The sequence below is a fragment of the Corvus kubaryi genome, unplaced genomic scaffold (genome assembly GCF_017639235.1).
Source record: "Corvus kubaryi isolate FWS band 111438036 unplaced genomic scaffold, C.kubaryi_AGA036_p1.0 37397, whole genome shotgun sequence".
In the NCBI taxonomy this organism is placed as follows: Eukaryota; Metazoa; Chordata; class Aves; order Passeriformes; family Corvidae; genus Corvus; species Corvus kubaryi.
This window is the reverse complement of record NW_024581136.1, coordinates 14,680,833-14,708,323: the sequence shown is the minus strand read 5'-3', so window position 1 is coordinate 14,708,323 and position 27,491 is coordinate 14,680,833. Positions and strand designations below refer to the sequence as shown.

Genomic DNA, 27,491 nt, shown 5'->3' with positions numbered 1-27,491 from the left:
GAGGAGGAAAGGGAAGTGACGCCCCCCCGTCCCGGCGGCGGCGGCGGCGGTGACGGGCACGGCCGGAGTCAGCGGGGCTCCGTGAGGGACCGGGGCTGAGCCGGGGCTTCATGCGGGACCGGGGCCGAGCCAGAGTTCCGTGAGGAAGCACGGCTGAGTGAAGCTCCGTAAGGGACCGAGGCAGCCGCGGTCCCTCGGCCTGACCCCGCCGAGACGGGGTTCCATGAGGGAGTGGGGTCCGTCCTCGCTGGCCGGCGGGACAGCCCTGACCTGCGGGCGGTGGGGAGGCGGGAGCCGCGTTTGATGAGGGGAAAATCTCGTGTTTCCGGGACAAATAGCACCAGATCGGTTCGAACCTGTCCCCGAGTTTCGCCGGCCGCCCTTGGCGCCTGTGGTGAGGGGACGAGATCAGAGTAAACAGCGCAAACTGAGCTTACTGCCCTTTGGAGTTTGGAGCTTTGGCTTGGGGCTTTGGACGCTTTTGTTTTGTTTAGCTTTTTAAGGGATGCGTGAGCAGTGTATGAATTTTAGTTAGCTGGGTGTACCGAGTGTTTGGTCACTTTTATGTACCTTCCCTTGCAGCTGCAGCATGGCAGAAGCCTCTGTCTCTCCACTGAAGCACTTTGTGCTGGCCAAAAAGACCATCACTGCCATCTTCGACCAGCTGCTGGACTATGTCACCGAGGGAGCAGCGTTTGTGGAAGGTGAGCTTTCCCCTTAAACACAAGGGTCTCCTGTCCTTTGCTTTGAGTATGTTTTATAGCAGCGTAATGTACATTATATCTGTTACTGTGCTGTTTGTACAAATATGGACCTTCAGAAATAGTCACATTCTTCATTTGACACTGGGGTTTTTTTTCAGCTTATGCTGGAAGGAATGCCTGGCATGGCTACATACCTGAGAAGCTGAGTAAGTCACTTGGATTGGCAGCCTGGCTTCCTTTCCATAAGGGTGAAAGCTTAACCACTCTGGCCTTGTAGTTCTGTGGTGGTTTCTTTTGCACAGAAGGAAGGACAAACAGGTTCTCCCATTTTTCAGCAGAAAGGTGCATCAGTGATGTAATGCAAGGATCCACTGGTCACACCCTCAGAGGTTTTAGCAGCGTGGAATGTGTGTTGAGAAGGTGCAGAGTTGGTTGCTCATCACCCTGCTGAGCTCTGCAGGGGGAAGACAGCCCAGCTTAGCTGGTGTATCCAGGAGAGGTCCTGGCTTTCCTTTCTGAAGGAAGCAGGTGTCCCGAGGAGCTCGGCAGGTGAGCCCAGCAGGCCGTGTTCACAGGGTTAGTGGATCAGCAGTTGGATTAGCGATTGATCCGAAGAGATTTATGTCATGATTTCACCAGTGCTTGTGGCAGAGCTGTCAAATGATAAGGCCTGGTATCAGTGTCTGTAGTGGGGTTTTGCTTAATTTTACCACTGTAATTAAAATTTGCAGTTGGCATGTTAAGTACTGATTACTTACACCTTGTATCATGGAGCACATTCTCTGTATGTGATTGCTTTTATGTTTTTCATTTCTGTATTTAGCCACATACAAGAATCCAGAGCTTGAACATGTAGCTACAGAAGATGAACTAGCAAAAATACAAGCATATAAAAACAAGTTGGCAGTCATTGGAGAGGTGCTCTCACGGAGGCACATGAAAGTGGCATTTTTTGGCAGGTAATGAATGAAATTACCAGTACTTAATTTCTTTTTTTTTTTATCTTGGGAAGGTCTGAAGTTGTCATCTCCTCCAGAATGGTTTTTTTTTTTTTTTTTTTTTTTTTTTTTTTAAGATGGTGGTTTTGTTTGTTTAATATATTTTTTACTGTTCCTGCTGAGGACTTTTTTTTGTGTTTGGTCAGAAGTGCTGAAGAACTAAACTTGGAGCTGTTCATATTTCTGTCTATAAGCAGCTGAAGAGAAACAGATGGTTGCCTGGTTGGTTGTAACATCAGTCTGATAGATCTGTGTGATGATTTTAAGGATAGCAGTAACAATGTGATCTGCTAGTCCACTTTGCTTAAGGGAGATTGATTTTTCTGTGCTTACATTTAAACATGTGGTTACATATTTTTGGAGTATGAATCTTCATGGTTGAGTTCTAAAAATTCTGTAATAGTATTGGAAAAAATGTGTACAATGGTGATCTTGCCTTTATTTTGCTAAAACTAGTTTAGTTCTTTAAAGAAAAACTATCAAAGGTTCTGGAATAAAGAAATTAGTTATATCTCACCCTTGATGTTTCAAGAAGTTAAAAGTTGAATACAAGCTGTGATGTGTAAAGTTTCTTTTACAAAGGGAAAAAGCAGGGAAAAAAGAACTCAACTCTCCCTCTAGCATTTTGAGTAAATTTGTGAACTATTGTACAGTGAGCGCTGAACTTTTTCTGGAAGCAGCTCAAAAATGAGTTACAGTCTACGTAACTTCATGCTGTTGTGTAATAGTTAAACCTCAAATATTTATGTGTGAGGGGTAGAGGGTTAGTGCAAAGTAGAACGCTGCTGAGAATGTGGAGTTGGTGGCCCATTCCTCTGAATGAGCACTCCCCACTCTCTTCTGGCTGCAGCTTTGTCCCCAAAACAGCTTGTGCTCTGTGGAGCTGATGCACTCCAATGGGGGTGCACTCAGTTCAGCACAAAGATGTGTTTAATGCTGCTGTGCTCTGCTCAAAGTGCTTTTATTTTCTATCCCTCTAGAACAAGCAGTGGGAAAAGTTCAGTCATTAATGCAATGCTGTGGGATAAGGTACTTCCCAGTGGGATTGGCCATACAACAAACTGCTTCCTCAGTGTGGAAGGGACTGATGGAGATAAGGCTTATCTTATGACAGAAGGATCAGATGAAAAGAAGAGTGTCAAGGTACTTTTCTTGGATGACTTCGTGCCAGTTTTCACAGGAACTGATTCTTAAAGGGTCTTTTTTTTAACAACGATTTCAAGTCCAACAAAAGTATAAGGCTCCTTCATTCTGCATTTTTAAGTTCTTACTGAGGAGGGAAGAAGAAACTAATGAAAGTGCTCTGCTCTGCAATTTTTCTTGGCTGTTTCAGAGAAGCAACTAACATGTGTCTCATTGTAGCATAGCATATGCTGAGTACTTTATAGGACTGAGCAAGTTGTGTTACTGATTAAGGATTTGGAGTGTGCCCCTCATTTGGACTTACGGTGCTCAGCTTACTGAGCTGCTTACATTGACATGTTTAACCTCTGAGGCAAATTCATGATGATGCTCAGTATCAGTAGCACACAGTCCAGCCTTTTTGTGGCTTGAAAGAAACTCTTGTCTGAGTTTCAAGGCACAACTTGTTCTTTAGATGCTGGTGAGTCGAAGAGCTTAAAAAAAAAAATCACAGCTATTCACCAGAACAAAGTATGAACTCTGTTACCCTCTACAAGATAGATCCTGTCCAAGTTTGAGAACTGAATTATACTGGTTTACAGACTTGTTTGAGGTGCATATTCATGTTTGTCTTCTCTTTATGCTCTCCCTAGACAGTCAATCAGCTGGCTCATGCACTTCACATGGATAAAGATTTGAAGGCTGGCTGTCTCGTCCATGTCTTTTGGCCCAAGTCAAAGTGTGCCCTGCTGAGAGATGATTTGGTTTTAGTGGACAGGTATCTTTTCTGTTTTAGTAAATGTTTTCCTAAGGATACGAGCCATTACAATGTTTAGAAAAGAGATTGGTTTAGATTCAAAATTATTGAAAGGTTTTTTTGTTTGAAAGGACAGAGTTTGTTCTTAGATACTGCTAGTCATCACCCTCCTGATTCTGTCCTTGTAGCAGTTGGAACAGACAAGTGTCTTGTGACTGAGCTGAATAAGGGAATAACTTTTGGCTGAGGATACTCTACCTTTAAAACAAACAGTATGGAAGTGTGAATAGGGTTGTTGCAGCAACAGCCTTTTGCCCTTTCCTTTCTTGAAATGCTTCAGACTGATCATGTGAAGTATAAACAATGTGGACTTCATTTTTAAAAGCTTCTGATAAGAGTTGCAGTGCCTACATACCAAAGTAATGGCTGACCTCAAAATGTAGTTGTGACTCTGTCAGCTGTGTGTGCTCCGTGTTACGCTGACATTTCCTACGTGTTGGTGTGTTTAAAGGATGCTGGAAGTGGTTGCTTTGTCCATGCCAAATGCCCTTATTTCTGGCCACTGCAGCATAACCTCTTAATAGCTTTTCAAACTTCCAGGTGATCTGTACCTAACGTGTAAATCAATAAATACTGAATTTGAAAGTAATTCACACAGGTGTCAGTAAATTTTTAAGTATGATTTCTTCAACAAAACAACACTCAGAGTGTGTTCTAATAAATTGTAGTGGTTTTTGTTCCATCTTTGTCTTGTACTTTGAAATCACTGGGAGTTTGTCGTTTTCTACAGTGCGTTTGATCTACACAGCCTCAGTTGCTAAAGGTAAAAAGTAAAGGGAAAAGAAAAGAGCATAGATTCTGAGAGAGCAGGTACTTGAAAAGAGCAAATCATCCTTTTACTGTTAAATAGAGAAAATTTGTACTAGCAATAATTTAGGTGTTGCAAACATGACTTAATGCTCATATTCCACTTTATGGGTTTTTTTAAACTGACGGCCCTATAGTTTCAGCTTCATTTTCATGTCCTATTAAACCTATGCACAGCTTGTGTAGCATATTGCTTTAAACTTGGACTTTATTAATGAAAAAAATGTTTTATGAACAACTCTCTCTCTTCTGATTAAAATTACAGTCCAAGAAGGGAAACCATTGTGTGAGCCTGTCTGGGTTGCTGATGGATGGTCTGTCACTTCACTTGGCAATTACTTACTAATCAGAAATTTCATTTTGAATGAGTAGATGGTCTAATGATCAAGTGACTGATAAGTTCTAGATGGTAACTGGTTTTTGCAGTGTTTACCTTAAGTTTGAGGTAGGCATCAGCCTCAAGATACAAACCTCTGTAACTTCTTGCAAGGCCCTTAGGCATTTCCAGTCTATTTTTATCAGTTTCTAAAAATCAACTAGTTCTTTGGTGTGTAAATAGGAGTTTGTGTTTTTTTGTTCTCGACAGCCCTGGCACAGATGTCACTACAGAACTGGACAGCTGGATTGACAAGTTTTGCTTAGATGCTGATGTGTTTGTCTTGGTTGCCAATTCTGAATCAACTCTCATGAACACGGTATGATGTGCAATGTTTTTATGCTACTTCTTCATTTAAATATTCAGCAGTTCCATAACCAGAATAGCTGAGACCTTTACAGGTGGTGAATCACTGCACTTAGATCTTGTGAATAGGATTTGGGGGTGGGAGGCAAGAAATAATGTATATCCCTCACTAGGAAAAGGAGAATGAAATTCAGGTTTCTTACTGGCTTGGCTTTCTCTGCCTTGAGCGTCATAATTGTCCTTTCCATTTCAGTTGGTTTTTTGATAAATGGATGATGGAGTGCTTGTCTTGCCATGCAATTTGTGGGTATTTGTCACCTGAAGACACTTGTATTACCAAAGAAATTACAGAGTATTTAATATCCAGAAGTTCAGTAGAATACACAAAATAGGTGAAGGAAGTTGAGTTCCTGTCTTATTCCTCTCTGAGGAGAGAGTTAATTCCCTTGATACACCTTGTGTTGAGGATGAGTGCTGCAGGTTCCCTTCAGTGGGCTGTGTTTCTTCTGAAGAATGCGTTAGCAATAAGCATTCATGTTGCAGGGTTCTGTGCAGTGTGGAGAGCTGAAGATATTTTAATGTCTTTGTTCTGTAAAGCTCTGTTTCAGGAGAGAGAATAGTTCTCTGTACCTTGCAGCGTAAATATTGTATGACTTGTAAGAGGAGAACATTTAAGGTGGCCAGAGGAGCTGTTGCAATAATCAAAATACAAGACCAGAAATTTGGTGTAATTTTGTAGTGATCTCCAGTTTCAACTAAACTAAGTATTGTGGATGCAGACAATAAAAGGTTTCTAAGTTATTAGAAGTGTAACTGCCAGAATGCAGAGTAATGCTACTGAGAAGATTCCTGATGACTTTTATTAAACCTGCTATAGACAAATAATATGCCCAGGTTGTTCTGAGCATAGTTCTGGCCTGAAAGGTCTGAACTTTCTAAATACTGAGACAATTCTTAATACAATAAGAAACTGAGTGTGCAAAGACAGTATTTGTTTGCATTCTATCAAATTAGAATAGTTTGGTAGAAGTCTGAGAAGAATGTGAGTTTAAAGACATGGCATTCCATCTTCTGAGCTGAGTACACAAAGAGTTAAATACAAGGGATGTGATTTAGAAGAAAAAGAATATTCTTAAAACATTGAAGGCAAAAAGGATTTGGCACCAATGTGGCCATATCTTCTCTATTATGTCACATGAGTGACACTTTTTGGCTTTTAGTATGGATAAAATCTAAAGTTGTTTACATTATGTGTATAACACAGTTGTTGGGGTCTGTTAATTAAAGGAAAAAGAAAAAAATTATTTCTGTGAACGTCTCATTGCTATATAGAATAACATAAATTATCCTGCAGATAAAGCATATGACTACTATGTTCTCATCCTCCTTAAGCATTGTTTTTGCCTCTTGCCATAACAGGTTTGAGAATACTTGGCATTATTCTGCCTCACTACCTGGGATTTTTCTACTATTCCCTCATAAATTATCCTCAGACAAAGTTCTGATTTCTGCAGCAGTGATCTTGTTTGCACATGCTTATTCCCAGCTGATGGGGAATAATGGATCTCCAGTGCTGTGTCCAGGATATGTCGTGGTGTCCTGCTGCAGTCTGGAAAAGTTTATAGCAGAACAGAGATCTCTTCTGCTTCAGCTGTGCTGAGTGGGGACTCACTCCACCACGACTTACCCATTATGACTCTGTAAACAGCAGTAATGAGTGGTAGGTGCAGGGAAGAGACCTAAATACACTTAATTTTGTTAAATTAAGACATTCATCAATGACTTTTTTTCTGTGTCTCAACCATATGTCCTCATGCAGGAAATGTTACTTCTCTGTAGTTCAAGCTGTTGTCGCCTAGCTGAAGAATAGTTAGATCATGTATTTTGTGGATATAAAACCAGATTTGACAAGGTTAGCAAGAGCAGCTTGGTAGTTCAGATAAGAGAGACTTCATTGGTTTCATCGACATTAGTGTTTTTTGAACTGGCTTTTTTTTTTACATTTTCTTAGTTTGTATTTGTACCAAGTTTTAGAGGAAGTTGCTGTGTCTTTGACTTTTAGCACTTGCATCAGTTTTAAGACGTGATGACTTTTGAACTACCCTAAGCCTGTTATGTGCTGGATATCTGTGGGTTTTAGTACTGATGAATTCTTTATAATAAACTTCTAAAAAGCTGGATAAACTTCATAATCTATTACAGAAGAATGTGTGACTCTGGTTTGGATGTCTGGGGAGTTTTCTGTTTGTGCTTTAATTCTTAGGAGAAACATTTTTTCCATAAAGTGAACGAACGACTTTCCAAGCCAAACATCTTCATCCTGAATAATAGATGGGATGCCTCTGCATCAGAACCAGAGTACATGGAAGATGTGAGTGAATTGATGGCTCTTATATGTGTTGACAGTTAATTAATATGTATTAATATGGAAACACTAGCTTTGTTTTATTAATAAAAGGCTAAGTTACATGGTCAGGAAATGGAAATAACCTATTCCTTGTTACAAGCAAAAAGCAAACTACAATTCAAATGACAATATATGCAAGCAAGTAATAAAACAGGAAACTTCTTTAGAACCTTTTTCCTCCACAGTTAAGCTTGTTTTTTAATCTTATTTGTATTACCTTTTGTTTCTGCAGTGATAGTGCAGCCTGAGGGCACAGTTTATACATTTATACCTGCATAGAGTAGCTGGTAAAGTGCAGTGTTAGATGGGAGCAGTTTGGATCTTCAGATCTTCCCAACAGCAGCCAGCTTGCAGTGAGAATTTTTTCTCTGTGTATGGGGAATGAAGTGTTTACCCCAGCGACTGGCTGAGATCTTTCACTTACATAAATACAGTTGTAAAGGGAAGTAGTGTTGTGTCCAGGTCTCTTTAAAGGAGTGAAAGCAGCTGCTGCGTCTGTAGGATTGACAGGCATCTGCTGTCAGAGGGGTGGTTCAGCATCTGTTTCTGACTCTGATGTTGTGATTTGCTGACAGCTCAGTTTTTGCCTTTTTTTCATGAGCTTTTTACCTTTTCCTTAGGTGCGTAGGCAGCACATGGAGCGCTGTCTGACTTTCCTGGTCGATGAGCTCAAAGTTATTGATCCTGTAGAAGCAAGGAATCGCATCTTTTTTGTTTCAGCAAAAGAAGTTCTGAGTGCCAGGAGACAAAAGGCCCAAGGAATGCCAGAGGGTGGTGTGTAGGAACTCCTGCTTTTCCTCAAATACAGAAAAACACTATAAAACCCGATAACTATATTTAAGATGCAGTCCCTGCTGTGAGGTACTGCTGTCTCCCTTATGGTCTGTTGTTTCACAGGTGGAGCACTTGCTGAAGGATTTCAAACAAGATTACAGGAATTTCAACATTTTGAGCAGATATTTGAGGTATTTATGATGGGCTTTTTAGACTGCCTGATTTTTATTGCAAAGGTAGCTTTTTCTCTTATGCTTAGCTTAAATTTAGGGAGCATTACCCACATTAGCAAGTGGAGAAGTGTAAGGTATTTAAACCATCTGCAGCTTTGCCTTTTCTGTGGGTTCTGTTCATACCTTCTCAGCTTGAGTAGCAGATAGTTGGAAAGGAGTATTATTTAGTGAGGGAAGGGACCCAAACTCTTAGCTCGTGTTTTGAGATGTCAATACCAACATAGTCTGTGTAAGAAGAAATTACGGTCTTGAAATGTGTGTATCACTTACAGCCATGTGCTGGTGAATGTTTGCAGTAAGAAATTTGGTTTCATCAATATAAATCTAAAAATTTCATTTCTAAAGCCAGAGTTTTGAATTTATCACCATTATGTACCTCTTAGCTCTGTTACTGTGAGCATTAACACTCTCCTTGCATCCTTTGTGCTGTACAGAATCCACTCTTTCACCTCAGTTTAGCCATATTCGTAGTTGGAGTTCACAGTTTCTACAGAAGTAGGCCTGGCTAGACAGTTGAGTGGTTTCTTTGTGATAGGATCCACTTGACTTGCTTAGTTTGATAACTTTAATTAATTATAGCCATTCTTGGATATGTTAAGGAGTCCTCTTGGGTATCCCTCAATGGTTTTGTGTATGAGTATTAAAAAAAAAAATCAAACTGCCTCTGAAAAGCATTTGTTCTTGCATTACAACAAACCCATTTAACCTTAGCAAAACTGCATTATGTAATGATGTGTGTATATCAGAAAGGTTTTAAAGTAATAGCTTGATTCGGTCTTGCATAAGCAAGAAAATGTCAGACTAAATTTAATCCTTATCCACACTCTTACGATAGGTGATTGAACTGTTGAAACGAAGGGTTCAGGGTGCTGGCAGGGCCTGGCTCCATGAGACATGACATTTCTAGTGTTACTAGCTGTAGTCAAACATGCATGTTTGTTTGCAGTTTTTGTCCTTAGAACTATAGTAGGAGACTTGGAGCCAGCAGGTAAAAAGTGAAAATTGAGCTTCTAGATCAGTTATTGTTCTTTAATGTATTCTGCCATCTGCTGTACCCAAAGCTTTTTTGACAAAATATCTTATCATTACAGTTAGGCACTCAATGCTTAGAATATTTCAGTATGAAGATGGATGATGATCTGTTAAATGATGGATGCAGTGCTGTGAGTGCTCAGCACATCTGTAAATCAGATGTCACAGACTCAAGTTGGCCACCACAATGAGAAGTATCTGTCACAGGGTCACAACCATGACGAGTTTCTGTGGCAGAGGCTGGGACAAGGAACAATTCTGTGACAGCACTGCATGGCCTTAAATCAACCTTTTTTCTTCTTTTACATTGTGTTATATTTGCTGCACACCTGACTCCAACAGTGAGAGTGGATTCTGTAGTGTTTTTCCCTGCTCAGCTGTGATTCATCCTAAAATCTTTATTAATGGCTTTGAATAGGAGTGTGATCCCATCATTTAAAGAGAATGACAACTGTGCTGAATTAAGATTGCCAAAGCAATTTAAATTTTGAGCTGTTGCAGCCTCTTTCACATTTAGGTTTTGTGGCAATTTCCTAAATTACAGTGGCAGTTTATGTGCTTTTGAAGCAAGGCTGAGACTAAATAGTTCACCAGGTCTGGAGTCTTCAGACCTAACACTCAAATTACTGTCACCTGAGCTGATAATGTAGTTGACATCAGCATACTGTTGTCATCAGTTCTGCTTGCCATCTCTAGGCTCTGTATTAATGAAGAATATCATACTGCAGGGAGAACTTTCTGTGTGAAATCCTCACTGATACTGTGCCTTGTGCACTGGCAGACCAAACTCAGATGCTCTACAGCCTAAGCACTTCTGCCTAAAGCATTTTGCATTTACTCTGTTTCCTGACAGAGGAGCTGCAAGTCCAAAGACTCTTGGATTACACTCCAGTGTGTGAAAAGGAAGGGATGAGAGCACAGATGCTCTGTCTGTCTTCATCAGACACTGCCTCCTCCCCTGCCTTAGTCTGTCTTGCCTTTAGCTCCTTGTCCCTGTGGAGGTGCCCTGCTCAGACTTCCCAAACTTCTCTCACTTTTCTGTCCAGCTCACATCTCTAAGTAAGCTGCCACCTCACTTACAGACCTGTCCACATGTGCCTTGTTCCCCCTGGCTATATCTGCTGGGTTTGCTCCTCCTGGATTCTCTCACCCTGCTTTTGTCTTGACTAAAATTGGACAGCTTTTTCCTCTTTTCCATATGGGCTGAGAAGAGGAACTGTTACTTCTCCAGTACTTCCACATTCCTGATTTTAGTATCAGTTCCCTGATGGGAAAGCCTGTTCATTCCTGAGGACTGATACGAGCTCATTATAACTAGAATCTTAAAAAAAAAAAAAAAATCTAGACCCACCAGTGCTGGTTAGTTGTGATATGAGAAAAATTTGGACTATTTTTGAAAGGCTTGTATGATTTATGTAGACTTTTGTGTGAGGGTAAAAATCTTTCCAAAACTAGATGAAGCATGTTTGCAAAGCACAGGGTGGTTGAAGTTGCTAAAAGAAAAACTGGTGCAGGCATTACTTGAAACACTTGTAGGCAGTGGGAAATTAAGATTTTAGAGATTCATGTAGTAGCTTTAAAAGTGATGCTACTATGTATGTCAGCTGTATTGCAACAAAGGAAAAGGAGGGAGGCAGTCTTAAAGCATTGAATTCTTGGATCAATTCTGAATTTTTATGTTGGGGAATAACAGAAAGTAGTTGGTGTATTTCCTGAAGTTCTACAGTGAGATACATAGAATGCCTTATTAAAATACCAAAGAAATGCCTGCACCCTGCACTGTGTGCAGTAGTGCTTAGTGGATATCCTACATAAAACCAACCTCACTGTGCCTTAGGTTATGGTACTTCTCAAGTTTCTTAAAGATACTGGCAGCAGAAGTGTTGTGGGAAGTGGAGGGAGGCAGGGTGGAAGAGTACTCCTGGCTGTAAATGGGAGCGAAGGCAGAGCCAGAATGAGGCAGCTGCTGCAGAGCCCTTCCCCAGCGCTGCCCGGGGATGGAGTACGGAACCCACTGAGCATCTAACGACTGTCCTGTGATACCGGCAGTGGGCTGGAAGGTAACTGGTTTGGGTTAGGCTATTGAAACATACTTTAATCTTTGTTTCAGTAAATACTTACGTACAGACTAACGGCAAAACTGCTGCTGTCCCCTCTTACCTTTCGCTGTCATTTAACTAACCTTTGTGTTTTTCCTAGTGCTCTAACTTGGATTTTCTGATTGTGTTGTGAGTGACTGTCATCCTTTTACCTACCACATACTAACGTTGGGAAGACTCTGCTCTGTACCTAGTCTAGCTCTCACAATGTGCTGATATTTAAGAAACTCTGGCTTTTCATTGCTGATTTCTAGATCTGCTTCATCGAGGAACAGGGACAGTTTTACCCATTTTTTAATTTTGTTTTCATCTATTATTTTTACATAGCTGAAATTTGTTATTACAGCATACGCTAAGGTCATAGGCAGGTCTTCTAAAAGTAATCCAAACCTGTGCCGTGAAAGGTGAATCCACAGATGGAGAACAATTTAAAAATCCCATAGATCTGATTTAAGGAAATCAGCTGCTTGCTTTCTTCCCTTCAAACACAAGGTCTCTTCAGTTACTGTCCTGTATTTCTGAATTTCTGTTCAATATTGAAGGTTGATTAGAAATTGTATCATTAGAGCATTTCCTACCTACTCATTTAAGACTTCAATAATATACAAACAAGCTGATATTTTAAGGACTACTTAACTTTTGTTTATCCCATGAGAAAACCCTTGTTTGTTATTCCTAATTGTGTATTTTGTTCCTGGATGATCAGTAGTGATGTGAGAATGTCACATTTTATTGACAATTGCCTCTTGAAACTAGGTGTAGTGCAACAAAGAAAACTCAAGCCAGCCCACATTGCCAGCATTCATATTTGACATTTGTAATTCCAAAAATAGATGGTTTTGAAAATTTCCTGAAGAGATAGATTTATGTATTCATCTGAGTTTTCTTTTTCTTTACATTATTCATTTATTTTAAAAGAATGAAAACCTATGCACATTACTGTGAATGGACGTGAAGGCAGATTTGCTGCTATAGACTCATTTGATATTTCAGTTTCTATTGTCTTTTAATTTCTTTATACTTTCTTCCTTTTTACTTCCCACTGGTTTAAGTTCATGGTAAAATTGGCAGCATGTGCTTTCTGACAGTGAAATTCCTGATTGTGTTGGCATGGAATTGCAGTAATGTGTTGTGGCTTGGGCCCCTCGCAGGAGTGTATCTCGCAGTCAGCTGTGAAAACCAAGTTTGAACAGCACACTATCAGAGCTAAACAGATAATAGATACTGTGAAAAACATTATGGACACCATAAACGTGGCAGCAGCAGAGAAAAGGTAGGTGGGTCAGAGGGCTGGTTGGCTTTGGTTTTTCCAGATGATTTGAGGAGCCATTTCTGCGCTGATGATTTTCTTGGGCCATTATGGACTTTAAAATTCCCTTTTCTGCTGGGTAAGAAACAGACAATTTCCCTGGTGTGTCCAAACGTCAGTCTTACCATTGTTCATGTGCCCACTCAGTTGTGTTCTTGGTCTGTGATTTCTGTACAGGGATCTTGGTTTGCTTTGTTGTTCTTCATTACTGACTTGTAGTCTGTGTGTTTTCAAATGAAATATCTAAAATTTTAAGGTTTTTGAGCTGTACCCAGCATTTCAGAGGTGATGTTTGGGCCTGCTTTACTTTCATTACAGTCACACTGAAGGAAAAAAATGGGAGGATGTAGATGCTTTAATTTGCAAGTGATTAGAACACTGTAAGGAATGAAATGAGCCCAAGCTCACAGAGGCTTGGCCTCTGGCCCTTTCCAGATTGCATCCTTAAATATCTTTATTCTCTCTTTGCTCATGGAATCCTTTGGTGCTAATGATAGCAGCTCATCTGCTGTGTCTGGTAGTTTCATGTATCCTTTGAGGTTTGCATATGTGTGCAGTTTTTTCCTCACTTTTGTTGCCACCTTGTCTCTTGAACACAGTGAACTTGCTGTCACGATTAATCCTTCCCATCCATCTCCTTACTGCCTGTCAATAATGTGTCTTTGTGTTTCAACAGACTTCACTGTGCTGTCAAACACACTCATCCCCCTGAATATGTCAGCTTTTACAGACTGCCTGTTTACATACTGACTTGTCTCACGTTGTCAGATCCCATGAAAACATGCTGTGAAATGTTTGAAAATATTCCGATACTCCTTTCTGTCAATGGATTTAACCAGAATGTCTGTGGTGACCCCTCTTAGCCTGAATTGCTGTTTGTTGTTTCTGCTGGCCCTTCAAGATGAAATTGCTCTAGATTTTCAGGAATTTTTGCTTAAGTGATAGGTCAAGGAATTCTAAGGATACTTGTTTGTGACAAGGTTGGTTTCTGCCATGTCCTCTTTCCTTTGTAGGGTCATCAGATCCATGTCACTTTTAAGGAGTAGTTGAGTGCTGTTTGTGAGCAGCAGTTTGGTCAGATTTTCCCTTTTTCTAAATCAGGGTAGACGAGTTATTAAAGGCCTATGATTACCCACACCTTTTTTAGTTGTAATGATGTGATAATACAGTGATAATAATTCTGACTTGAAATGCTGGTTTTGAGTTGTGTTTGCTCAGCACTTCTGGAGCAGTGCCTCTGCTTTGGGCAGCCAGTGGCCCTTGGGATACCCTCTGGCTGCTCGGAAACCGTCAGCTGGATGATCCATGCCTGGTTAAGGCCTTGTTTCCTTCTTGGGAGAATACATGGTAGTGATGGTGATTTCCTTTCTGCTGGGTTAGAGTCCATTCCATGGAGGAGCGAGAAGATCATAAGGACAGGCTGGACTTCGTTCGAAATCAGCTGAACATTCTGACAGAAGATACCAAGGAAAAAATCAAACGCGTTACTGAGGAAGTCGAAAGTAAAGTAAGTAAAGGCAGTGGGAACAACCTCCCAAATCCAAATGTTCCCTCCTCTCTCAGGCAGCTCCTTTTGGAGCCCACCCATCTCAGGAACTATGTTTAAAATATCTAGAATGTTCCTTTTTCAATACAAACAAAAAAAGAAAAAACAGAAGCTTGAAATGGCAACCTTTCCTGGCTGTCAGGTGATTGAATCATTTCTTGGGACAGTTCATGCAGTAGTCTGTTCTCACTCTGTCTGGAAAAGGCAGCAGAAACATTTTATGCATTTCCTGTGTTCTTACAGGTCTCCTCTGCCATGACTGATGAGATTTGCCGGCTTTCAGTTTTAGTTGATGAATTTTATTCTGATTTTCACCCTTCTCCTCAAGTATTGAAGCTCTATAAGACAGTAAGTTTTTTTAAATGGTTTGAAGCCAGGCTCTTTGTCTTTCCCTTTATTTCTACTTCTGTATTTTCATAAATTGCATAGATTTTATGTGACTTTGTCTGAACATTCCAGGATTTTTGCTTGCTGATGTGCATATCTCTACCCAAAACAGAAAATGGTTGAAAATATTTTCTGCTTTGTTTTTGGAAAGAAATTAATTTTTGTTTCAACCATCATTTTAGGAGTAGAGTGGTTCCTAATTTCTAGTCTTCACTTCCAGTAAATAAGATTTTGCATAAATAGTTTTCACTACTCCTAACATTAAATAGATCCAAAAATAAAATGACCTTGCAAATACTCAACACTTTTAATAAAAACTGGTTTGGCTTTTTTTAAATTCCTCCTCAAACTTAGTGCTTTAAATTAAGGCATGTATACCTGTGTTGGCCTCTTATGCTCAGACTTTGCTGCTGACGATGACTGCCATAGCTCCCCCTGTAATCACAGAATGTTCTGAGTTGGAAGGGACCCACAAGGATCACTGAGTCCAGCTCTTAAACAAATGGCCCATATTGGGGGTCGAACCCCCAACCTTGGTGTTGACAGCACCATGCTCCAACTGCTTGAGCTCATCTCAGGCTCTTCCAGCCTGGTTGATCCCCTGGGAGTGCTGCATTTTCAGGACAATCTGTGCTGTTTCACCTCGACGGAGTATCCTGAGCAGGCCCCATGGGAGTTGGTGGGATGGATTTATCCCTGTGCAGAGCAGTGGAATTGGCTCCCATCAAATGACACAGGAAGGGCTTTGCAGGGCAGTAGGTATTGGTTTGCTTTTCACTGTCACAGATTATTGAAAGTAAAGACTTTTCCATATGGCTTTTAATGATTACAGTCCTTGGGAAATCTTTCCTGTGTCACTTCAGTTATGTTTTCAGTCCCAGCATGCAGTTGGAAAGCATGGTATTTCCATGGAAACATGCTTTTCTTCCCACTGTAAGTAACAGTGCTTGGTGTGTAACATATTCCTGCTCCATATAATGTAACTGATTAGTTAAATACAAATTGATGAGCTTGTGTTCTTTATAACACTTGAGGAACTGAACAAACATATAGAAGACGGTTTGGGAAAGAACCTGGCTGAGCGCTGCTCCAGTGAAGTCAACCAGTCAATGCACCAGTCTCAGCAGGAGATTATTGGTAAGAGGAAGTAGGAGGAATGTTAACACTTTACATTTAAAGGAAGAAAATTTAAGAAAATTCAGTTTCAAAATAATTTTCCTTCTGATCGTGCTTAACATTGATGCTATAAATGATTAAGGAAAAGCCATGATAGACCAGGACTGAGTGTTCAGCTCAGTCACCTGTTTCTGATACTAGCCAGTAACAGATGCTGGGGGAGAAGAATAATGAACCAGGGTAAATATAGCAATCCCTCTCCATTTTAGGGACTTCTGAGCTGATACACTGCATCTGGATTAATGTCTTAAGCAAGTAGTAATGGACCTGTCCTCTAGAAACTCATCTAATCCTTTTATAAACCCATTTAAAATTTGGCTTCCACAAGAGATAAGCCAAATACACTAATTACTAGAAAATGCTTCTGCAGTATAATGCCCTCCCTAGGTCCCTCCAGACCCAGAATGCAAAACAGTTCATTTCATAAAGAATTTGTGCACTCCCCCTTTTTTTTTCTTTATAAGTAGTAACTTTATTGCTCATCCATCTCTATTGATCTGTTCCTGGTAATAAAAGATTCAGAGCATGATCATGAAATTATGTGAACCCTTCCATCCTCTTATGTAATCATGTTGCTGTTCCTGTGTGGCACCACAGAACTGATGGGTAAATCAGGTTTTTTTCTTACTCCATCCTTATCTGTTGACCACTGATAGAGGTCTTTCAGTTAATTTGCATCTTTTTTCCAGCAGTGCTTCCTTGGTGAGTTGATTTTCATGACTGTTTTCTTGTATCAGAGCAATAAATTCCCTGCTCTGTTAGGGTCAATCCTGCTGAAATGCCACTGATTTTACAAATAAATAAATAATGTACTGGTCAGTTTAGATTCTCTAAATTGACAAAGTTGGTCAGCAGTGCAGGGATACTGCTTGTGAATAAGCTGTTCTTCTAATGTTAACTCATCTTTACTGTTTGTTCTTATTTCTAGAAAATCTGAAACCATTGTTGCCTTCTAGTGCTCAGGATCAGCTCCACCTGCTAATTCCATGCAGGAAGTTTGACCTTAGCTATGATCTAAACTGTCATAGCCTGTGTGCAGATTTTCAAGAGGATATCATGTTCCACTTTTCTTTGGGATGGACTTCTCTCGTAAACCGTTTCTTGGGTCCTAAACAAGCTCAGAAGGTACTCCTGGGATTAGCAGATCCAAACCTACATGTGAGTCCTTCAGAGCTTGCGCTGCCATTGAGTGCCTTGTTTTACCTTGATGAGAATATACTGATTTTTACTCTTTGCCAGTGCTATTTGCATGCCTCCTGCTACCTTTCCCTAGACCCATTGTGTGAAATATTTCTGGTGAGGGTTGTTTTTATTGGATTATATTCAGGATTAGAACGGAACTAAAAACATCTCCTGAACTTTCTGCAGCTGTTACACAAGTTGGTTTTCCTTTGGATTGAACCCTTTGGGTAGCCTGTTCCATTTGTAACATTTGGATCCTTAGTTTGGAACCAGCCCTATGCAGACGCTTATTCTCTGTTGGAGGAACTGCCAAAGCCTCCACTGCTCCTCAGGAGTCTTGTTCACATTTCTCTGCTGAAGGGTTTCCTTCAAGTAAATCAAAGCCTGAATATATGAAAATAAAAGCCATCTGTGTAGTTCCTTAATGCTTTTAAAGACTCAGGCTGCCATGTTCCCATCTTCTAGATCCCTGGTCCTTTAGCCAGCACCCCGTCTGCCGCCAGCCTTCCCGCCATAACTCCCGAGAACGTGTCCCAGGATGAGTTTATGGTTCCTTTGGTGTTGAGTTTAGCCTCGCTGACATCCCGGACCTCCATGAGCATCATCGTTGTTGGCGGAATGGCAAGTAGCACTGGCAGCATTCCCTGCTGGAAGGGATGGCAGAGGCTGAGCTGCTCTGTCCTGCTTGGGGTGTAAAACAGAGTGTGCCATGGATTTGACACTGGGCCAGATGAGCACATGCAGTGCCCTGGATACCCACAGTCATGGGTCATGGATACCCACAGTCATCATGAGAAACCAGGCTAATCGCTCTGAGGATAGCTGGGCATATTCTCTGTGCCATAAGTCTGTGTTCAGTGCCTGAATTAAATGGTGATCTGATGGTACCTCCTTCAGTTTGAATTTAGTTGGAGCTTTGGTCCTTCCCTCATGAAAGAGCAGGAAGGCTTCTGTAACCTGCACGTTCTTTGTGCCATTGGGGACCTGCTCCTGTGAGTGTAGCTGTATTGCTCCGCAGTAGTATTATGGAAAAAATTCATTTTCTTAAATAAATCCAGTGGAAGGGCTGTGGAGATGATTTTAAAAAAGATGGGTGGAATTAGCTTTTACTCTGTAGGGCAACTTATTTAAGCTAACGAAGATTTTCTTTCTCAGATCTGGAAAACCGTAGGCTGGAAACTGATCTCGTTCTCCCTGAGCATGTACGGGCTGCTGTACCTGTACGAGAGGCTGACCTGGACCACTCGGGCCAAGGAGAGAGCCTTCAAGCAGCAGTTTGTGAACTACGCCACCGAGAAGCTGCAGATGATCGTCAGCCTCACCAGCGCCAACTGCAGCCACCAGGTGCAGCAGTAAGTGTCACACAGGCCGGCCCCTCACTGGGCAGGCCACTGGCACTGGCCCTGCACGATGTGGGAAGGCACCTGTAGTGTCCCTTGGCGCATTTTAAACTCTCTCACTTGAAGAGAGTTTAAAATGCCCACCTGAAAAGGCCAATACCTGCATGTGTGGGTGGCTGATTGAGGTGCTCTGAAGATGGTGGCTCTCTTTGTCCAGTGCCGCGTGAGAGGTCGTTCTAGTGGAAGCCAAGTTGCTCTGCCCTTGGAGTCCCTGTAAGGATGAGCAGAGCTGCTGCCCCAAAGGCTTTTATGGGCATGTTCTGAGCAGCCAGTGCTGGCTATTCTGCACTGCAGGAGATGAATTTGAGAGCCTTTCTGAATGAGCTACACGGGAGAGGTGTTCTGCACCCTGGGGGCTAGAGGGCGCATTAGCAGGCCTAATTTTCCAAAGTAATAGTTTAATCAAAACACGTATTTTCAACAAGAGGCTAAGGAAGACAATCAGCTGGACATTGCTTAGCAGAGACAGGTTTGTGTGTTTTGGAAAGAGAACAGAAAAGTGGAATAGTAAAAAGTTAAGCTTCAGTAGAGGAAAGAGATCCATCCTTGTGTCCAGCAGCTCTGTGAGGACATGGAAGAGTTGGGCTCAAACCAATGCTCCAGTAGAGAGGAGAGGGTGCTTCCTCTCCTGCCTGAGAGCTTGGATGCTGGCCCGGGCTGGTAACTGGGTTTGTTTTCCCTTTGTGTAAGGATGAGTTTTGCAACTGGGTTTGGAGCATGTGGCTAAGGAGGGACATAGGATGGGGTGCCCCAGGGGGCAGGTCTGGGGCACTCTCACCCTGCACAGGACTCACCTTCATGTGAGCAGGGCATTGCATGTGGCACAGGGCACTGAGCTTGGGGCTGTGGGGCTGCTCTAGCACCTCCTGCCACAGCCAGAGCCCCATCTCAGACTTGTCCCTGTTAATGTTCTATGAAAATGGCCAGGCACGATGTTGGCATAGACTGAGGTGTGTTTGGTGTGTTGAGGGTTTTGTTTTCTAATTTAAAAAGTACCCAATTTTCCTGCTTTCTGCTATTCTGTAATCCCATAACAGCTGGAGGCTTTGATTGCTCTGTTCTGCACACTGCAATGCTATGAGATTTTATTTCTTACTTTTTTTTTTAGCATCAACTCCTGTAAATTGTGATTGTAAACTTGTTTTCACTTTAGGGAAATGGCCACTACCTTTGCTCGACTCTGTCAGCAGGTGGATATTACTGAGAAAAACCTAGAAAAAGAAATAGCTAGGCTTTCCAAAGAAATAGATCAGCTGGAGAACATACAGAGCAGCTCCAAGCAGCTGAGGTAAGTCTTGGTGTGACTGGCCACAAGCAGCTCTTAGCTCTGCTGACTTCAGGGTGATCAGTGCCTACTATTACTCTGGAGTCGAACTAGGTTAGCTCAGGTGCAGAAGGGGATGATGCAAAGATACCCTGAACAGCTCAGGGTAAGTTAAATAAATGTATGCTGTTGCCTCAGTGAATTAGCTAACCTCCAGCAATACTATTTTTTAGATATTCTTTACCCTTATCTCTCTTTAGTGTATGAGAGAGAGGCCTTTGACCAGACTTGTAGGCTCCTGTCGGTAACTTGAGGGTGGCACCTTCCCAAAGCCCCGTCCCCAGAGCAGAGCAGGAGAGCAGCTGTGCTGTGTCGAGTCATCCAGTGCAGTACTGCTGGTGCAGTAGTAGGGGTAGGCAGAGGAGGAACTCCCAGCAGTTGGTGGTTCAGGGACTTAGCAGCAGCCTCAGCTGTAGTTTCCTGTTCTTTCCCCCTGCTGAAAGGCTGCCCTGGCTCTGGGCTGTTGCCTTCTGGCCTTGGGCATCCACCACCACTGTCAGGTGAATATCTGCCCCCCACAAACCTCTTCTAAAAACCTGCTTTTAGGTTTTGTTAGTGCTGGGGGGTCTCAGTAGAGGAATAGAAATTAAACACTGATGCCAGTCCTGCCTTTGGGATGTTCCCAGCACTGAAGTAAATTCCTTGCTTTTGTTTGTTTTACAGAAATAAAGCCATTCACCTTGAGAACGAACTAGATCGCTTCACAAAACATTTTCTTCAAAAGAGTAAATAAAATGTCATTGTGGAATGTTCCTGGTGCTCCTTTGTAGGGCAAAGTAGAAATTTTACAGGTGACACTTCTACTCTGTGGAGTCACTTGAAATAATTTACATTTTTAATGTTACTCTGGGTGGCATTTTTTGTTGTAAAACTTGGACTCTGATGGTGAACCAAACTGAAGAGCTGTGGTACTCTTGAGTGTTATGTTTGTTCTGCAGATTTTGGGTTAAAAATTACCTTTAAACACTAAATTTTTTTGGGCACTAGACAATAAAACCCCAAATCCATGCTAGTTTTCCTGAGTATGTAGCAGTGGCAAGTCTCGCTTCCTGGCATCCAGGACTTTAGGCAGGGAGAGAGCTTAGCCCAGTCTCCTGCTTTCACCTGCTAACGAATTGTCCAGGGATGGAGAATGCTGGTTTTCCATGTGGGTTTGATTTTGTTTAGTGAAGGGAAGTACAAACTCTGGCATGGGAAAGGACTCCGGCAAGTTTGGAAAGCAGGTGCCAGTGTGTCGGGCAGCAGTTCCTCTTCTTTAAAGCACAGCGGAAGATGGGGGTGAACGGCACTAAGGAGATGCAGTGGGCCACCTCCTTGAGCCAAGAGGGCACTGCTTAAGTAAAAGTGGACCTATTTCTTGCAGTTGGTAGCACAGTGAAGTGATCCTTTGCCTGTGAGCACAGGGCTAGAGCCATGGTCCAGTGAGCTCAGGTGTGTCACCACCCCGAGCTCACAGCCAGGCACAGCAGGCTTTGCTGAGATGGTCTGGACAGGATTGGTGCAGGTTGGGTAGGGAAGCTCAGGGTGTCAGGACGGACCTGGAGCTCCTGCTGCTGGCTTCAGGGAGCAGGACATGGGGAAACCCCATCACTCCCTGACCAGTGCAGCTGTAGGGGGTTCTGCTGTAGAACAGGTCTCCTTTAGGTCAGACTCCAGGCAGCTGTGCTGGAGTCCTTTCTTGCTCACCTGCAGCAAAGCCTCTTTAAAAAGCTTCTGCTGTTGCTGTCTGCAGTCATTCAACATCTACTTTTTTCTAAACTAGACTTTTTAAAATTATTTTAAAAGAAAAGCCTTTTCAGAGTATTTATATATTTTTATGGCAGTGTTAACATTGACTAAATTAAAGATTCAGCTCTAAGGGATAGGAACTTGCTATGTTCCAGTAACTAAGGGCTATCTCATTAAGAAATAGATGTAAGATGTAATGCTAGAGGTGTTAAGGGAAGACAACAGTTCCAGTGTGTTCAGGTGTTTGTTTGTTCTGACTGTGCATGGGGAGTCCTGGGGGTTTGAAGAAAACTCTGGCATCCACCAGTGAGTTAACAGCCCAGCTTTGGTGTGGGTGAGGGCACAGCTGTGTGTATCCGTGCTCTGTTTGTGGAGCATTTGTATTGACATTGTATCAAGATAAAACTTTCAATGCATGTGTTCTACAGTTATTTATTAAAAAAAAGTACTACCCCTGTGCTCTGGTAAGTTCTTTGGCAGCTCTGCCCCAGGTGAGGACCTGCACATCATTCCCCCAGGTCCCGGCTGCTGCTGTGTGGCTGCTCCATCCCCATCCCAGGGACACCTGCAGGCCAGGGGCTGCTCTAACCCAACACTGACAACTGACCCAGGCTGGTTTAAAAGCACTTGTTTATTGGTTACAATATCAACTCATGGCAACATCTTTCACTGAGCCACTGTACAAATACAAAGAAAAAGATCCATCGTGGAAAAAAAAAAAGCTATAAACAAAGTTCATAGCAAGTGATTTTTTTGTCACAGGGAAGTCTTTTTACAACAGCACTGTTAAAGAACAAATGGCACAAGTCCCTGGTTTTTTAATAGCTTAAATAAAAGCTTTAAGACTGTTTCTGAATACATACACAATCCAAAGGCAGTGCAGAATCACTTCATAATTGGTAACATTACCAAAGTTTTCCAAAGTAGTCAGCAACAAGTAAAAACAAAACAAAACAAGCTGATGAGAGATGCTGGGAACTAAAGGCAAAGTAAAATTAAGCATGTTTAGAAGCACTTTGTTTTGGACTCCTTTGGATGTAATATGTACTACAAGTGTTCAGATGCTTTTATTTAAAAAAAAAAAAGAAAACACAAAGAGAGCACCATTGTGTAAGTAAAACAAAGGCTTGAAATACCTAAGACTATTCCACCGAAGTCCATATTAGTTAAAACCTAAACATACTGTGTGGTATAAGAATGTCAGGCACATGTAATCTGTTATCAGTTATATCAATTAGTAACACTGTTCACACATTTACCATAACAACACTGCATTAACATTCTGCATGTATTTTACATAACCAGCAATTGGATAAAAGGCTCTGGTGCCTCTGAAGTGTAGGAGGAGTGTGACCAGCATGCATGCCAGAGTACTGGATACACAGTGCACCATCAACCCATGCTAAGTACTTGTACAGGAAATGCTATCTCAAAACCAGCCATTCTGCTACACAACCATTGATACCAACTAGTCCAATTAGCCAAAACTCTCACCAACATCTTAAAGCACAGCACTAAACCTAGTGGAGGTGACAGTGTCCCCAGAGAGGACAGACTACAACTCTTGGAATGTTTTCACAATGTTTTCATTCCACCTTGAAGTAATTAATGTGAACTTCATTGTGGGACAAGCAGTTACACAACTGAAGTAAGGAGTCAGCTACTTCCAACCCATGCATTACAGTAAGGACACACTGGGACCTGCTGCTGCTCCGGCTCAGCTTTGCCAGGGCAAGGTCAGGCCCTGTCCTGCGGCAGGAAAAGCCTCTCTAATCCATGTTCCCTTTGGAATGGTACAAATCCTGTCACTACATGGAGCTGTCAGCTCTGCCAGCACTGCCATGGATCTGCAGTTCAGCACAGCAGAGGACAGCAGTGTTTGGAAGGAAAAAGGCTGGAGACAGATGGAACCAGGCCACATTACTGAAGTACACGAGCAAACATCAGCACGAAGCCACAGCAGCTTTCTGTGGTTTCCAGAATCTCAACCGCTTTCTCCACCAATAAATAGCCATCCAAGGCTAGATGGGAACACACCCAGGCTGGGCACTTGCCTGAAGGGAGAACTCTATTGCAAAGTCAAATCACATTAAAAAATGCTGACAAATTACCAAAATAAAATAAATCTTGTTACACCAAACACATGGTTCTGCTTCCCGAGCCATAACCGATTGCCTTTAGAAGAGAGGCTGGGCAAGAGTTACTCTGCCACTGTTTGGCACAATGCTCTTGGTTACTCCAGTTCTGTAATGACACAACTTATTTGAAATTCAGCTAAGGATGAAGTTTGGCTGCAAACTTTTAAAGCCAGTGAAGATGTGCCCACTCACGCTGCAAGACCTGCTGTGAGTTTGCTGTCACAGTGCGGAGTCAGAAGTCACACAAGCTGCACACATGGGCCCACGACAACTGCAGGCACACACCAGTTTCTTTGAAATTCAAAGCTGGGGTAAAACCTTTTAAGTAAAACCTATCAAGGGTCATTTTATTTCCTTCCTTCTTTTAGGAGGAGTTTGAGCTTCTACCATAAAAGCCACCTCCACTTTAGCTGGGGCATCAACCTCAAGAGGTCCCTGCCAGCCGTTTGAAAACGGGAATGCCACAGCCTCACTCATTCCGTGGCATCACCCAGTATCTGTGGTACTGGAATCTGCTTGAAAACTAACCTACAGCCAGGGCAGTACTGGAACAGCAAACGTCACCTGGGCAGGATCTATCACAGGCTTCCTACAAGCTCCAAAGACACACCAGACGCCGTTTCCCCCGTTGTGCTCAGGCTGCTCCAGGTCTCGCGTGTACCGACACCAGAGACCCTCAGACCTGGGGTGACCGAGGAGCAGGGGCAGGCAGAGCTCTGTGATGCCGTTGGACACCTCAGCAAGTAGTTGGCATTCCTTAGTATTTATTTTAAAAGCAGCTGAATCCAAGAGACAAAAGCCATCCAACAATGACAGTGAAGTTATCGGCAGTAATACCTGTACAAGAGCCACTATCACTGTGACAGGCTACCTGAACTGGTAAGAAAAGTTATATACAGCTGTAAAATTGGTTTTGGAGTTTCACAAGTAGAAACCAGTTTTAATACCAGAATGTAAAAATGGCACCGGTCTTGGCAAAGGTGTTGACTAGGAAATTGGTTCAAAACACACTTCTACGGAAAAAAATTTTTTTAGAAAAAGAATATTTTCTTAAAATTCCTTAGTAACAAATTTCCAGAATGATTCACTCAAGGCAGCTGTGAGTTAAAAAAAAAAAAAAAAAAAAAAATCAAGTGCACCACTAAAAAATAAACTGAGTCTGCAAGATCCCAAAGAGCTGCTCACTTAAGAGAGTTACAAGAATTCCATAATAGTTCTGTTAATGCAGAGAGATCACAAAGCAAAATGCTGAGGAATTCCTGTGAGACACAATACAGTGGGATTTTGGTCCTACACCACAGGCTGCTGTTAGGAAATGTTCCTTCTCCAGTATAAGAAGCGCCTTTTTTCTTATTTTAAAAGTGAATTTACCGTGATTGACTGGTACATTTTATTGGCACCTTCACCATTATAGACATGGCAAGTTTACAGGCACAGTCTGGAAGTACTGAAATTTAGGATTAAAAAAATACCAGAAACTTGACAAAAGTCATCTCAGCCAGAAATCCATTTGGATATACTACAGGATTCTGGGCCCTTCTCTTTACTACCTGACCCAGAGACACCCAGACTCCCCATCAGTTCCAATGGATGATGACTAATACCATCTTCCAACCTGGTGATTTAAAATTCACGTTATTTTTAAAATAAGTCACTTAAGAGAAGCCAATAGACTTAATCCCCCATTCCAAAATAGCCACAGACGTTCAGATTCCCAAGGGAACATCCACTGTGAGTGCAGACATGCTGCCAGGCACCAAAAAGTGAAGCAACCTCCCTGGGCAGTTTCAAATGGGCATCAGTCACTTGATTTTCCTGTCTCTGCACTGAACTACACTTAATCAGATTTCTCACCAACTGACATCAAAATCAGAATCAAATCAGCAAAGGAGCAGAAATGGCTACTTACGGTGTCGGAGCTGCAGGACAGCTGGCATCTAGAAACACCCATGGCACAGCCCTCAGGGACCACACAGAACAAGCACACCCTTAAGGTTATCCTGGGCAGTTTTCAGGGGTCACACAGGTGCAGTTAAGTTACACAATTCCTCTGGTAATTCACACTGCACAGAACTGACAACAAGCACTTTTGGCTGTGGTGTGCTTTGGCAACCCCTGAATTTGGAGGGGAATTACAAGCAATTAACTGCACAGTTAAATCCTCTTTAGGAATTTAAGCAAAGTCCTCCTGAAATTCTCAGTTGGTGTGGAACGAGCAAGCTCTGCAGAGACACTGCTCTGGGCTCTGAGCAGCAGCCAAGTCACTGAGTGCAAATCAGCTGGAGCTTGTGAAGGGCCAAGCCCACCCATCTGGCCAGCACTGAGCTGGCCAAAGGGAAAGCACTCAGCATTTGGCTTCTGTACCCACAGACTGCCTGGAGTAACTGATCAAAATCCTGCAGGGAGGAAGCTAAAACTTCTGGATTTATTTTATTTTCCAATTATTTCTGCTGTTGGTGCAAGTCTACCTGGCATTAACTCCTTGGTGTTTGGAGGTCATGACTGCCAATGGATGAACCAGGAACCACTGGCTTGAAGGAAGAACCCCCCTGATCAAAAACAGGCAAGCAGGTCAAGAAGTGAGTGAGTAAGGCGGTAGGTATTAACTGGGAGTCTCCAGGGCCTTTAAAAAAAATTCAAATGCCTTCCATTATAAAAAACACATACATACCATTGGCTTCACTTTATCTACAGTAAATTCACAAAAACATTTAAAACAGCAATCTAGTTCACCCACTACAAAACTCAGAAGTGACACCTCGGGTTAAAAGCAAAGCTATAAATGTAGTTCCTTAAAAAACGCAAACATATTTCTTTACATACAGACAAATGTTACATGATTGGCTGCTATAATGTGTATATTCTGTTATGTACAAAAAAAAGTACAGGATTAGCAGACTGAGCACAAGCAAAAACCCTTCAAGGACAATCTAACCAAACCACCAAAAACAAAAAGACTGGCTCTTAGTTTGTCGGTCACCATGATTATGTGTGCTGGCCCCTTTTAAAAAGTCAGTGATTTCTTCCCCCCTCCCCTATTTCTTCACTTGATTTTTTTTCTAGTTTACAGAAAGCCTTTTTGTGTAATAATCAGTGAATAGAAAAACTTCACCTGCAAATACAAGGTAGAAATGTTATTTCACAGCTATAGGCTGCAGCATTGATCTCTCCAGATCTCAAATGGAGAATGTACATGTTTGGCTCCCAGTTAATTCCAGATTCTGAGAAAACTGTCCCAAGACCCTGTAGCTACAGCCATGCCGTCATCAGTAACACCTAAACAGCTGACACGGTTGTCATGGCCAGCCAGGACACCTGGAAAAGAAGAAGCAATGGAAGTTTAGTGTCTGCAGGATATTAAGGACTTCAGTTGTTACTCTGCTCTCCCAAGCAAGTCTTAAATTTACTGAAAAAGATGCAATGCAAGATCTTAATCCTCCTTTTTGTTTTTACCCTGAAGAACCATATAGGCTGTAACAGCCTTATCAAGAAACCCAACAATAAGGTATGTAAAAATATGTACACACAATATTGCCTCCATTTTTCTCTCTGCCCTTATGACTTCTCCTTCCTGTCCCAAAGATGTCCTCCTCCCTAATCAGGCTCTCTACCATGTTTTTCCCCCT

At 42.0% G+C, this 27,491-nt stretch overlaps 2 protein-coding genes across 6 annotated transcripts in view; one reads left to right on the top strand and one right to left on the bottom strand.

Annotated features, from left to right (window-relative positions):
• Positions 1 to 15: 15 nt before the first annotated feature.
• MFN1 (mitofusin 1) lies at positions 16 to 22,184 on the top strand. Of its 3 annotated transcripts, none has more exons than XM_042042571.1 (18): positions 18 to 167; positions 583 to 704; positions 1,528 to 1,663; positions 2,683 to 2,845; positions 3,478 to 3,602; positions 5,035 to 5,143; positions 7,394 to 7,501; positions 8,158 to 8,311; positions 8,435 to 8,502; positions 12,827 to 12,948; positions 14,365 to 14,491; positions 14,774 to 14,878; positions 15,952 to 16,054; positions 17,022 to 17,251; positions 17,741 to 17,896; positions 18,431 to 18,627; positions 19,829 to 19,963; positions 20,663 to 22,184. In XM_042042571.1, the coding sequence occupies exons 2-18, from the start codon at positions 590 to 592 to the stop codon at positions 20,730 to 20,732; spliced, it is 2,223 nt and encodes a 740-aa protein (XP_041898505.1). In that variant the 5' UTR covers positions 18 to 167; positions 583 to 589; the 3' UTR covers positions 20,733 to 22,184. The 3 variants fall into 3 exon arrangements, with proteins under 3 accessions (XP_041898507.1, XP_041898505.1, XP_041898506.1); XM_042042572.1 differs by having other exon boundaries at positions 18 to 236; XM_042042573.1 differs by lacking the exon at positions 17,741 to 17,896 and having other exon boundaries at positions 16 to 167.
• Positions 22,185 to 22,344: 160 nt separating this feature from the next.
• Positions 22,345 to 27,491, bottom strand: part of GNB4 (G protein subunit beta 4) — a 59,089-nt gene continuing 53,942 nt past the window's right edge. For all 3 annotated transcript variants that reach the window (XM_042042582.1, XM_042042581.1, XM_042042583.1), the window contains exon 10: positions 22,345 to 27,180. In XM_042042582.1, coding sequence (XP_041898516.1) covers positions 27,074 to 27,180 — 107 coding nt within the window. In that variant the 3' untranslated portion in view covers positions 22,345 to 27,073. The remainder of the gene's footprint in view (positions 27,181 to 27,491) is intronic.